The 12540-nt window shown below is 37.0% G+C and overlaps 2 protein-coding genes, 1 long non-coding RNA gene and 1 other non-coding gene across 6 annotated transcripts; 3 read left to right on the top strand and 1 right to left on the bottom strand.

Annotated features, from left to right (window-relative positions):
* Positions 1-2765: 2765 nt before the first annotated feature.
* Positions 2766-7659, top strand: LOC111781449 (putative inactive receptor kinase At5g10020). The gene is made up of 3 exons (XM_023662033.2): positions 2766-4256; positions 4630-6231; positions 6800-7659. The coding sequence occupies exons 1-3, from the start codon at positions 3314-3316 to the stop codon at positions 7378-7380; spliced, it is 3126 nt and encodes a 1041-aa protein (XP_023517801.2). The 5' UTR covers positions 2766-3313; the 3' UTR covers positions 7381-7659.
* Positions 7660-8083: 424 nt separating this feature from the next.
* On the top strand, positions 8084-8155 carry TRNAW-CCA (transfer RNA tryptophan (anticodon CCA)). Its single transcript has one exon. It is a non-coding gene; the product is annotated as a tRNA-Trp (tRNA).
* A 28-nt stretch (positions 8156-8183) lies between these two features.
* LOC147786719 (uncharacterized) lies at positions 8184-9053 on the top strand. Its single transcript, XR_015414295.1, has 2 exons — positions 8184-8572; positions 8645-9053. It is a non-coding gene; the product is annotated as an uncharacterized LOC147786719 (long non-coding RNA).
* Positions 9054-9209: 156 nt separating this feature from the next.
* LOC111781838 (uncharacterized) lies at positions 9210-12173 on the bottom strand. 3 transcript variants are annotated; one of them, XM_087119878.1, is made up of 7 exons: positions 12018-12173; positions 11695-11867; positions 11231-11569; positions 11079-11125; positions 10783-10848; positions 9545-9677; positions 9210-9400 (listed from the first exon to the last, which is right to left on the bottom strand). In XM_087119878.1, the coding sequence occupies exons 2-7, from the start codon at positions 11813-11815 to the stop codon at positions 9384-9386; spliced, it is 723 nt and encodes a 240-aa protein (XP_086976004.1). In that variant the 5' UTR covers positions 11816-11867; positions 12018-12173; the 3' UTR covers positions 9210-9383. The 3 variants fall into 3 exon arrangements, with proteins under 3 accessions (XP_086976004.1, XP_086976006.1, XP_086976005.1); XM_087119880.1 differs by having other exon boundaries at positions 12030-12168; XM_087119879.1 differs by having other exon boundaries at positions 11695-11937; positions 12030-12158.
* Positions 12174-12540: the final 367 nt, after the last annotated feature.

The following is a 12540-nucleotide window of genomic DNA, read 5'->3' as shown; positions in this document are numbered from 1 at the left end:
GATGGCTGTGTGCGTGTTCAAGAGAGAATGTGGCCAGCAATAAGGCCAAAACTGCCAGGTATTCTCCCTGTTCAATTTTCACAAAGGCCAAACTGGAAATGCAAATGTGATAAATTTTTAGTGTTTTTATATGGTCATTGTTTTTAATTATTGGTATTCTTTTTCAAATATATGTTCAAATGTTTGTAAATTACTAGAAAGTGCTTTTTTGAAAGAAAAAAAAAACTTTTTTTTTTTATTGTGGAAAAGTCGTATGAGTTAGTTTTAAATACTTTGTTAAGATGGTGAAAATTTTGATGCGAAGTTTGTTGATTAGACGAGTGTATATTTATTATAATTTTTAATTCAATATTGGAATATAACTTATATTTTTATTATAATAATTATTATACTATATATTCAATTTCAACTTTAAATTTTCAATTTAAATTATTTATTTGAGTCATTGATGAAATACTTAAAATTAATCATGAACATATCTTATAAATTAAAGATAATGATAGAGACTTGTGTTTTGGCTTCTTCATTGACTTTAAACCATATAGGACAACTACATTTGTTTGTTTTTAGTATATTTCATTCATGATAATAATGAAAATTGTTGTCAAAATTGATATATTTGGTTAAGTTTTTGAAATTTGAATTGGTATACTCTTAATTTTTGAAATTTGAAAAATGATTATAAATGTTCGGTGAGGTGGATGACCTTTACTAATTCTATATTATTTTTTCAGATTGCATGGATTTTTCTTTTACTCTTTCTTTTATCTCTAACTAGGTGTTATCGTCGACAATAATTAACCATCGGTCCGTGGACAATTATTTCTCTTTGGTTAGGTTTGATTTGGGTTTATAAGTGAGAAATACTATCTCTACCTGAATGAGGCCTTTTGGAGAAGCTCAAAGCAAAATCATGAGTGCTTATGCTCAAAGTGGACAGTATCATACAATTGTGGAGAGTCTGATTTCTAACAATCCTATGACAATCCATCTCTCTCTATATATATTTGCTTATGCTCTGCCGTTAACAGTTTCTTAAGCTCCCATGTATTGGATGAAAGTCCCACGTCGACTAATTTAGGGAATGATCATGGGTTTAATAAAAAAAAATATATTATTTCCATTGGTGTGAGGTCTTTTGAGAGAAGTTCAAAGCAAAGTCATGAGAACTCATGCCCAAAGTGGACAATATCATATTAATGTGGAGAGTCGTGTTCATTTAACACCATGCACCCAAAAAGGTTCGAAGAAGTTAAGTTAATCATTTAATAGTGATGGACTCAAAACTATTGAATGAGGATTGGGAGTTCACGGGATCTCTAATCGGATGATCCAAATGTTGAGGATTGGGAGTCCCACGTTGGTTAATTTAGTAGAAAATCATGAGTTTATAAGTGAGGAATATTATCTCGGTTGGTATGAGGGTTTTTGGAAAAGTTCAAAGCAAAATTAAAGGAGTCAATGTGGACAATATCATACCATTGTGAATAATCGTGATTCCTAATCCCAAAAGGCAATATCATACCACCGTGGAGAGCCGTGATTCCTAATATCGAAAGGCGATTTGGGGCGGAGAGTTGGCTCCGAAGACTCGGATTTTCCATTTGATTGGCTCGTTTCCGGGAGCGATGGAGGAAGAAGAAGCTGAGCCATGGGGAACGGTTGCTGTAACGACGAATCGCCGGTAGTTGGCAACGACGATAATACGCATTGGAGAAAATGAAGAGTTTGGAGAATGGACGGAGAGAGAGAAAATAAAGAATAAAAGGAATAAAAGCAAAAAAGCCATGTAATCTAAGCGACCAATATCAAATTAGTCAAGTCATTAATTTCGATTATAATTATTATGAATTCATTTCAAACTATTTTCAGAATTAAAAAAAATATATTTTACCTTCTTTTATACAATAAAATTACAAGTCTAGAGTTTTATTTCACATTAAATGAAAGTTAAAAAAAATGATCATTTTTAAAAAAAACTCAAACTTAAATGTTATAGATTAAATAAATAATTTAATATTAAAATAATCAATCAAGTGGAAATTCGAGTATAAATTGATTTATTATAACATATTGTCAACTGAAAAGTTAAAAGTTTAATTTCACTGTCACACTCACGAGTGAACTCTAAAAAAAAAATGTCCAAATATAAAATTTTTTTCAACAATCAAATATATTTTCATCGACCATTTACAAAACGAACTGTTCATAGTTAAGACATTCGTAATTTTTTCAACGTTTTTTAAGGTAGATGGTTCAAATTTACAAATTTACAATCTCCAAATTAATAAAAATAAAATTAATATATAAATTTTAAATTTGGTGTGTAATAAATATTAGATGGGTGAGATATATTTAAAAAATTAAGACAAAAATGAGAAACAAAATTTATGAAAATAAATCTAGGTCAATTATGGGACATTATTTGTCCAAGAAGTTGGATGTTTAAAAAGACATCTAGGTATTAGAAAAAGACAAGACATCTTGGTCTTTTTCAAAATATTAAAATAAAAAAAATAAAAAAGACGAAAAAAGAAAATAAATGTACAATTTACTTATTTTAGTAAATTTCCAAGAAAGAATTAGAAAAGGCAGAGGATTTATTTGTTGTAATTGAAAGAAAAATAAAAACACTATTTTTGATAAGAAAAATATTAAGAAATTTTGCTTAGCTGTTATCCACCTCCATTACGATCAAAACCTCCATGATTATCTGCGGAACTGAAGGATAGAGAAACAGAGAACAACAACGAATCCTCTTAACGCCGGCTGATTCCTCCTCCCCTTCACCGGCACTGCCTTCGTCTTCTCAGTTCACCAGCCCTGACATCAACAACCAGTAGAAGAACAAAGAAGAAACAGGAAGCCGCCATCTCTGTTGACCTAAAATCTTCTTTCCTTTACTCTTTCTTGTACTGACGGCGTCAAGTCGGTGTTATTGTGGAGGTGAGAGCATGTGGAGCGACGGAGGAGAGTACCGGCGGGAGGAGAGGACAGAAGAATGGAGATGGATTCGGAGCCGGCGAGTTGTTTTGGAGCATTGTCCTTTTGTTTGACTGTGGTTTTACTTGGCTTTCACATCTGACGAAAACCGCCATTTTTAACGCTTTCTCTCTCTCTCTCTCTCTCTCTCTCTCTCTCTCTCTCTCTCTTCGTTGTCTGGATTCTGATGTACATATACTCCGCTTCTATCTCAACTTTATCTCTCTTCTTTTCTTGACGTTCGGTCTGGTTCTAGGGTTTTGAGTACTCTTCTCTTCTAGTGTGGGCAAAATCCGTCGATGAATTATTAGGGTTTCCCACATTGTCACCAATGAATCTCGTTTCTTATTTATACCACGGAGTTTTCTCTGTTTACTTCGTTTATCTCCTTATCGTCTTGGTTTCCGCAGCCTCTGATTCTGAACTCAACTGCCTGCTTGAATTCAAGAAGGGGATTCAGAAAGATCCGCACAACTCGCTCCAGGGGAAGTGGGATTTGGCCTTTGTTTCGAACTCCGATGGTTGTCCTTTGTCCTGGACTGGCGTGTCTTGTGATGAGAACGGTAATGTGTCTGCAATTGTGCTGGACCATCTAGGCTTGGGCGGGGAGTTGAAGTTTCAGACTCTGATTGGGCTTAAGAGCCTTAAGAATTTGAGTCTTTCTGGGAATGATTTCACTGGAAGGCTTGTTCCAGCTCTTGGGACATTATATAGTCTGCAGCATTTGGATCTGTCTTTGAATAGATTTTACGGGCCGATCCCAGCGCGGATCAATGATCTTTACAATCTGAACTATCTTAATTTCTCTGTAAATCACTTCACTGGTGGGTTTCCAGTTGGTACATTAAATCTTAATCAGCTCAAGGTATTGGATTTGCACTCTAATCGTCTTTATGGGAACATTGGCCTGTTGGTTTCCCAGCTGCGGAATGTTGAACATGTTGATTTAAGCGACAATGAGTTCTACGGTGGAGTTTCAGTTGGCTCCGGGAACATCTCTAGTCTGGCTAATACTTTGAAGAATTTCAACGTAAGTTTCAATAGATTGAACGGTGGGTTCTTTGACGCTGACTCGCTCATGTTATTTCGAAACTTGGTGCTTTTGGATATGGGACACAACCAGATTATAGGAGAATTGCCTTCATTTGGGGCCTTGCCTAATCTGCGGATTTTGAGGCTTGGTAATAATCTCTTATCCGGCTTGGTGCCTGGGGAACTGTTAAACAGGTCTTTGCAATTGGAGGAATTGGATCTTAGTGGCAATGCATTTACAGGTAAAGAATCGCTTTGTCTTACTATTTCCCCACTATTTATGGTTCACTGGAGATTGATTGACTGTTAGATGGTGCATTCAACTTAGATCTCTCCTATCATGGTTTTTATTTTCCTTTTTGATGTTTTTGGTGATGTTTGGCCTGAAATCAGTAAGTCACATGAACGATGAAGTTGTGTTCATAGATAATCTAATTCAGTTCAACAGGTTTCAAGAAAGGATCATTTAGATTATCTTTCTTACTATATGATGAAGACTCTGTGACCAATTTTATTGTTTGATATGAACTCGAACTTTGATTTTCTGAACATACACTGTCATCTGTGACTATGTTTGTTACTTTTTCTGAACGCGATTCATTATTTGCCTTGCAGGTTCGATTCTTCACGTCAACTCGTCTACTTTGAAATTTTTGGATCTTTCATCCAACGCTTTATCTGGCGATATATCGATTATGCAGAATTGGGAAGCCAAATTTGAGATTCTTGATTTAAGTTCAAACAAATTCTCAGGAAGTTTCCCAAACTCAACTTCCTTCTTTGAGGGATTAAAGGTGCTTAATGTCAGAAATAATTTCTTAGTTGGCCCTTTGCCGTTTACATTGGGGAGCTCTCCTAGTATATCTGCTGTTGACTTCAGTTTAAATGCTCTTAGCGGTACGATCCCTGCTAGTTTCTTATCATCTGTTACCTTGATCAGCCTTAATCTTTCAGGAAACCGGTTTACGGGTCCCATTCCCCTTCAAGGCTCAAGTGTTAGTGAGTTGTTAGTTAAACCTTCAGACCTGCCAATGGAATATCTTGATCTATCCAATAATTCCTTGACTGGTGGGATTTCAACTGAGATAGATAAGTTGGTGAGGCTCAAATTGCTAAATCTTGCCAAGAATGAATTATCAGGATCGCTTCCTGATCAATTGAACAGATTGAGTAACTTGGAGTATCTTGATTTATCAAACAACAAATTTACTGGTAAAATCCCGGATATGCTTCCCAGTCTACTTGTTTTTAACGTGTCCTACAATGATCTCTCAGGTGACGTTCCAGAGAATTTAAGAAACTTCCCTATCTCATCATTTCGTCCGGGAAATGGTAAGCTTAGCTTACCAAAAGATATAGGTCCTCAGAACACGATTCCAAATAATTTCTCCGAGCCGGGAAGACATCGTACTCCTAAAGCTAACATCCAAATAGCTATTATTCTTGCCTCAGTTGGAGCAGTTGTGATGATTGTTTTTCTTTTACTGGCCTATCATAGAGCACAACTTAAAGATTTCCATGGAAGAAGTATATTTAGCAGCCAAGGTGCTGAGAGGGACATTAAGATAGAACATTTCGGGCCTTCTCTTTTCAAATTTCAACCAAACAATCAGCCTCCACCAACCTCTTCAAGTTTGTCAAATGACCATTTACTAACCTCCACTTCAAGATCATTATCAGGGCAAGCAGAATTCTTATCTGAGATTTCTGAACATGTTTTACCTGGAGGTGCTGCAACAAGTTCATCGATGATTATTCCTAATTTGCTCGACGATCATCCCGTTACTTCTGGGAAAAATTCCTCCCCAGATTCCCCACTATCTTCCTCACACCAGTTTGTCGATGGGCGTGAACAACCTGCGACACTAGATGTGTATTCACCAGATCGATTAGCTGGTGAATTGTTTTTTCTAGACAATTCACTGCTATTCACTGCTGAGGAATTATCCAGAGCTCCGGCTGAAGTTCTTGGTAGAAGCAGTCATGGAACACTATATAAAGCTACTCTCGATAGTGGACATATGCTCGCTGTTAAGTGGTTACGTGTCGGACTGGTCAAACATAAGAAGGAATTTGCCAAGGAAGTCAAAAAAATTGGATCAATGAGGCATAAAAGCATTGTTCCTTTACGAGCTTATTATTGGGGTCCCAGAGAACAAGAGCGGCTTCTTCTAGTTGACTATATTTTGGGAGATAGCTTAGCCTTACATCTTTACGGTAAGAGTGTTGGAACTTTCTTATCATGTTTGGATTCTTTTTTCCTATATATTTTACTGTTGCTGACTGTATGGAACTGCACTTGACCAGGATAGTTTCTTCTTTCAAATTAAACTGCTGAATTTTAGTGCCCGTCGTCCTGTGTAGTTGATAGTAAACGGTGCAAGATTCGACAAACTACTAAGAACTTTTAAACTTATCTTTGAAGGTGTCCCGATCTCTGTGCACCCGAATTTCGTACAGTTTTAATGGGATTTTTTGCTTTTATCTTTGAAAGAATGACCGTACAACAATTGAAAATGGCCTGTTTTGGATGCTGTCTCTATGTTCTTATTATACTTGTATCTTGTTTATAATGGGCGCAAGAATGTTTAGCTTGCGCTTGGCAACATGAATTTCTGCCAAGATTGCAAGGAACTTGTGGATTTTTTTCTTAAACACTAGAATAGCGCGACCCTTCACGTGCTTGTATACGTCTTGCAGACGTATTTTCACTTGCAGTCAGACTCTCTCCAAGACTACTACTGTGTGTTGTAATGATTCATTGTGTTTGTTTCGATTTTGGCAGAAACCACACCTCGAAGGTACTCTCGGTTGTCGTTCAGCCAGAGACTTAAAATTGCAGTGGAAGTCGCTCGCTGTCTGTTATATCTTCATGATAGGGGCCTCCCCCATGGAAACTTAAAGCCAACAAATATAATCTTGGCAGGCCGTGATTTTGATGCCCGCCTCACTGACTACGGCCTTCATCGCTTGATGACACCAGCAGGCATTGCGGAGCAGATACTAAATCTAGGAGCACTTGGATATTGTGCTCCAGAACTGGCTTGTGCGGCAAAACCTGGTCCATCTTTCAAGGCTGACATTTATTCATTTGGGGTGATTTTAATGGAGCTTTTAACCAAAAGAAGTGCAGGCGACATAATATCAGGCCAATCAGGGGCTGTAGATCTCACTGATTGGGTTCGTCTATGCGATCAAGAAGGACGAAGAATGGACTGCATAGACAGAGATATCGTCGTCGGAGAAGAAGAGCCTACGAAAGCCATGGATGAACTGCTGGGTGTGTCCCTCAGGTGCATTCTCCCTGTAAATGAGAGGCCTAACATCAGACAAGTCTTGGATTATTTATGCGCTATATCTGTTTGATCATCTTCCATCATCCACCCACCTCCTCCTCCCCCCCTTGTGTACATGCGTCTTGGAATTAGTTTTTTCGGCGTTCCTCGACCCAATTGTTTTTGCTTCCTATTTTTTCGCTTCGTATTTGTTTCAGCCTCCTGATTTTGGGCTAATTGTCACCATTTTTTTCTCTCCATGAAATTTTCTTGTAAATGGACAAGCCAACCTAGCCATCCATTGATTTTTTTTTTTTTCTTTTTCCCTACAAGGTTTCAGTTTGATGTTAATTGAAGAAAATGTTGCTCACTTTCAATGTTTGCCTCTTCTCATTTTCATTTCATCTGATCGAAGCTTTCTTCGTCTCCATCCCCACTTTCTATTCAATTCTAGAAACTTATAATAACTATCCTTATTTCGTAGATGTATTATTCATATTTTAATGTATATATGATTTAATAAATAAAATTCAACAGTTTGAGATTGTAAATAAAGTCCCATGTTCATTGATATGAGACGTTTTGGTAACAAAATTATAAGAATTTAGTTCTAATATAAACTTTTTTGTAAATTTTATCATTAAAAAATCCATTATGTTATTTTATTTTTTAATCAAGGATCCCGAGCTTAATAATAAACTAACATAATTAAATGGTCAAATGAAAAAAAAAATCTGTCAACGTAATAAAATAAGAATATATATTAGTTTTTGTTAACGGGGTTATCAACAAGTGGATCCGTGGCGCAATGGTAGCGCGTCTGACTCCAGATCAGAAGGTTGCGTGTTCGATTCACGTCGGGTTCAATTTTTTGTTTTTTTTTTCGAACAATATTTTCTTAGTTCTGTTTCAGCCATGAGCTCCACTCCCATCGTCTCTGAGGATGGCCGTTGCGACCCGAGTGGTCTGCATTTCGACTCGACCGAAGAGAAAATCTGCGGCGAAGATGGACAGGTCGGAGGCTGAAGAACTGGTTCGCGGTTTAATTAGAAAGTTCAGCGACAAAGAACCATTGCTCAAGACATTGGACCAGTACACCTCGAGGTTCGCTATTCTTCCTATATGAACAATGAATTTGGGCCTCTGGGTGTTAATTTTTTAAGCTTTTTTTGCTGTCTGTTGAGTGCCAGAAGATGGGTAGTGATGAAATTATTCACAGGCAGAGTTGATTGATTTCAAGTTCTATTTGGCATGGATAGAGAATGGAGTGTCAATATTTCTGGGTGAGACTAAGCAAGCAAAATTCTGCTATTGAGAGAGGTCATTTCTGTTTTGATGATGTATTTCATTTTCAGGTCTTCATGATGGATGATGGGGTTTATTCTTGACTAATATCTATTACGGGCAAGAAAGGGCCAAAATCATTGGAAAGGGAAACAAAACATTCTTTATAAGAGTGAAAACCTCTCCCTAGTAGACACGTTTTAAAACCATGAAGCTAGCGGCGATACGTAACGAGCCAAAACGGACAATATCTGCTATCAGTAGGTTTGCCCTGTTACAAGTGGTATCAGAGTCAAATATTAGGCTGTGTGCAACTCGATACTTCTGTTTACAATGCAATTATCACAGCGCATCTTCATTCCGAGGACAAAGTAAAGGCTTTGGCTAAAGTTCTTTGGTACTTTGAGAACATGAAGGGAATGGAACGATGTAAGCCAAACATTGTTACTTACAACATTCTTACCAGAGCGTTTGTTCAAAGTGGAACAAGTTGATGCATTGTTTAAAGATTTTGACGAGAGTATTGATTTATATACACATAATGGAGTGTTGGATGCATATGGTAAAAAGGGGATGATCAAAGAGATGGAATCGATGCTTTTTCGTATGAAAATCAATCAAATTAAACCCAGATATATAACCTTTAACTCGTTTCTTTGAGTAAAGCAACACTAAATCTTAGTTATACACCTTGTACGAGTAGCACTTAATATGAGAGTAATCAAAATGTTGGATACAATACAAAAAGGTTGATAGAAATTTGAAATTTTACATTTGACAAGCTGTCAAGTGGCCTCAAATCAGAGCTAATCAATCCTCATCTGATTCTGCACATTAATTTATGTATTAGAAACATGCAGAAGTATGATAAATGTATATATACCCACCAACTTATTTGGCCTACATATTCACAGTTCCAAATTAAAGCGTCGAAACGCTCCATTGTCTACATATGACCTATATGTACGTACCATGTATTGCTTCCATGTTGTCTTCCTTATAAACACCAAGGGGGGATCCGTGTATAGATACAAGCATCTCACCGGGCTTTGGAAGCCTTCGGGTTCTCGGTGTCATTCCAATGGACAATCTTTGGTTACTTACCTATGAAAGTAGAACTAGTTAGCTTATTGTAGAATACACTAAATAAAAGCAAAATTAGACTCAAAGAAACAATTATCAAAACATGTTACTTTTGAGATAAAAAGACTTCTTTTTAACAATTCCCCATAAGACCTCACGAAGCTGAGTGTAAACTTCAAGATGTTTTCTAGTCATAGCCTTACTAACTTTTGTACTCGTTGGAATTCATTTTTGCACCTCCGGTCAAGACTTTCCCTGAATTGTTTTCTAAATTTCATTCTGTCAATCAAATTGTTTCTTATATATATATATAATAATAATAATAATAATAATAATAATAATAATAATAATAATAATAACTTGAAATGAGATAAGCATTGGACATAAAAATAAATATCGTTAGACGAACACTACTCTCCACAATGGTATGATATTGTCCACTTTGAGCATAAGCTCTCATGGCTTTGCTTTGGGCTTCCCCAAAAGGCCTCACACCAATGGAGTTAGTATTCCTCACTTATAAACCCATGATTATTCCCTAAATTAGCCGAAGTGAGACTTCCATCATCCAACACCTCCCCTCGAACAAAGTGCGCCTCCCCCTTAATCGAGGCTCGACTCCTTTGGAGTCTTAGTCATTTTTTACTACCTTCGAAGAGGCTTGAATCCTTTTCTTTTGGAGTTCTTTGTTTGATATTTGAGAAGTTACCAATCTATTGGCACGACAAAGTTTAGGGCATGGCTCTGATACCATGTTAGACGAACACTACTCTCCACAATGGTATGATATTGTCCACTTTGAGCATAAGCTCTCATGGCTTTGCTTTGGGCTTCCCCAAAAGGCCTCACACCAAAGAGTTAGTATTCCTCACTTATAAACCCATGATCATTCCCTAAATTAGCCGATATAGGACTTCCATCATCCAACAAATATGAATAATGGATAACAAGACAGCTACCAATACAGTAACTTTGTTCCTTTGACCAAGACCACCACTATGTACCTAGATTTGAGTCAACAACAATGTAACAAATACTGGAAAATACCAATAACAGACAACTCTAAGGTATTAACAAGACAAAGTTAATGCAATAAGCGGTGTGCAAAAAACGTGAAGATTCTAACCCCAGGAGTTTGGAGAATATCTGTCATTCCAAGCATCATACTATCCGAGGGCTCTGCCTCCAAAACCTAAAAAGCAGGAATTATCAATAAATGTATCAGTCAATACCGAGCATCTTCTTATGAATGACCATCCGACGAGAAGACAATCTCAGCTTCACCAAATAAACAACATGAAACAAGAGACATAGCCAAACTTAAACAAATTTTGTGAGCTCACATGGTATCATTCATTTTACTGATCTAAAGAAAAGAATTTGAAGTAAACAGTTTAAGGTGTCAAACGCAATATTACTTACCAAGCTCGGAATTTGCAGGCTCTCAACATTGAAAGGATTTGCTTTCACTGCCACCAGTAGAGAAAATACGGTGATTTGCAGCAAACAAGCATCAAATAAGGGAGCATCTTAGCAGTTCGTTTTATGCACCATAATCCAAAATTTACATGTACCTGATTTACTGGAAAATTCAAATCCATTTAAAGATCGCATTCCAGCAGAGTAGTTAGGATAAGCTATGGACAGACGATGTAAGAGAGAAGCGTGTACATCCATTCCATCAACTGGATTGGCGCGTAATTCACTTTCAGTTTCCTTCCACTGTACTTCAATTTCTCCTACTTCGCCTTTTCCAGAAATGGACAAGTTTGGAAGTTTCTCCTTGAAAAATTGCAATAGAGGAGTTTGCAATTGCTCTTTGTTGAAATACGAACGAAGCAACCGCAAATCAGTAATCAAACGCTCGATCTCCACATCCCGAATGGCGCGAATTGCAGCAGCATGTCGTTCAACTATACACAAATGAAGGCAAAAGCAGCGGGAAAATATAAATTCAATGAACAATTGTCATTGAAAGAGACACAAAACAATTTTCCTTCCCAAAATTAAGTGAAAAAAAGAATCAATTTCAACATACCGTCCTCGTCAGAAACCAAAGGTGCTTGCTCCTCACTTTTGAACTCATTTTCTGCTTCGTCCTTTTCTTTTTCCCTAGGGCTAGTCTTCTTAACAGTTTTCTTCGCCTTTCGCCTTGCCATGTTCAGCAACAATTCTCTCTTGAATCCTTTCGACTACTCACTTCGCGGCATTCTTAAACGAATCCATACACTTTGTCACTGGATTTTCATAAATTGAAAACAGAACAAAAACTTCCAAACCCCTAGATGTAGTGCATAATGACAGTAATTGGAGTTCGCAGTGGCAATTGACATAAACAAATACAAATTAAACTCAAATAACCTGAAATTCTACCAATTGGTTTCCAAAACTTGACGAAACCTAACCACTGGAGACAGGAATATTGGATTAAACCGTGCCGGTGCACCGCCGCGAAATAGGTGTTGTCCTCCTCTTCCGCTCCGGCCGAGGAGCGAGTTAAGACGTGGGGAAAATCGGGCGGGGAAAGATATTAATTTGAATGGAATAATGAATAGAACGGATATTATAATGGGCCCAAACTGGGCCGCGTCAAGAAGCCCAAACTAAATTCAGTCCAACCAAGTAATATAAAAATAAAAATTCTAAAGTATTACACAATTTTTTTTTTTTAAATAAATAATTATTAAAGTGAAAGGTTGGAACTTTACGGATTTTAAAATTGCAGAAACGGGTCGGGTCGGGTCGGGTCGGGTCGGGTCGGGTCCATTCTCTTAAATAAATAAAAAACATGAAATATTCTGTTTGTCGTCTAATTTTATTTGATAGTCCCAATACTCCTGAAATATATTATTTAATTGTCATGCACTTAAAAGAATAATATTCT

This window comes from Cucurbita pepo, chromosome 19 (genome assembly GCF_057944985.1).
Source record: "Cucurbita pepo subsp. pepo isolate OVF chromosome 19, ASM5794498v1, whole genome shotgun sequence".
NCBI lineage: Eukaryota > Viridiplantae > Streptophyta > Magnoliopsida > Cucurbitales > Cucurbitaceae > Cucurbita > Cucurbita pepo.
This window is presented reverse-complemented; position numbering and strand designations above follow the sequence as displayed.

Excerpts from the sequence above, each read along its gene's own strand:
- LOC111781838 (XM_087119878.1), bottom strand. The coding sequence starts at position 11,815 with ATGGCAAGGCGAAAGGCGAAGAAAACTGTTAAGAAGACTAGCCCTAGG. Across the intron at positions 11,126-11,230 it reads TGAATTTTCCAGTAAATCAG|TGAAAGCAAATCCTTTCAAT; the intron begins GTACATGTAAAT and ends TACTGGTGGCAG. Across the intron at positions 10,849-11,078 it reads GCCTGCAAATTCCGAGCTTG|GTTTTGGAGGCAGAGCCCTC; the intron begins GTAAGTAATATT and ends CCTGCTTTTTAG.
- LOC111781449 (XM_023662033.2), top strand. The coding sequence starts at position 3,314 with ATGAATCTCGTTTCTTATTTATACCACGGAGTTTTCTCTGTTTACTTC. Across the intron at positions 4,257-4,629 it reads TAGTGGCAATGCATTTACAG|GTTCGATTCTTCACGTCAAC; the intron begins GTAAAGAATCGC and ends TTTGCCTTGCAG. Across the intron at positions 6,232-6,799 it reads CTTAGCCTTACATCTTTACG|AAACCACACCTCGAAGGTAC; the intron begins GTAAGAGTGTTG and ends CGATTTTGGCAG.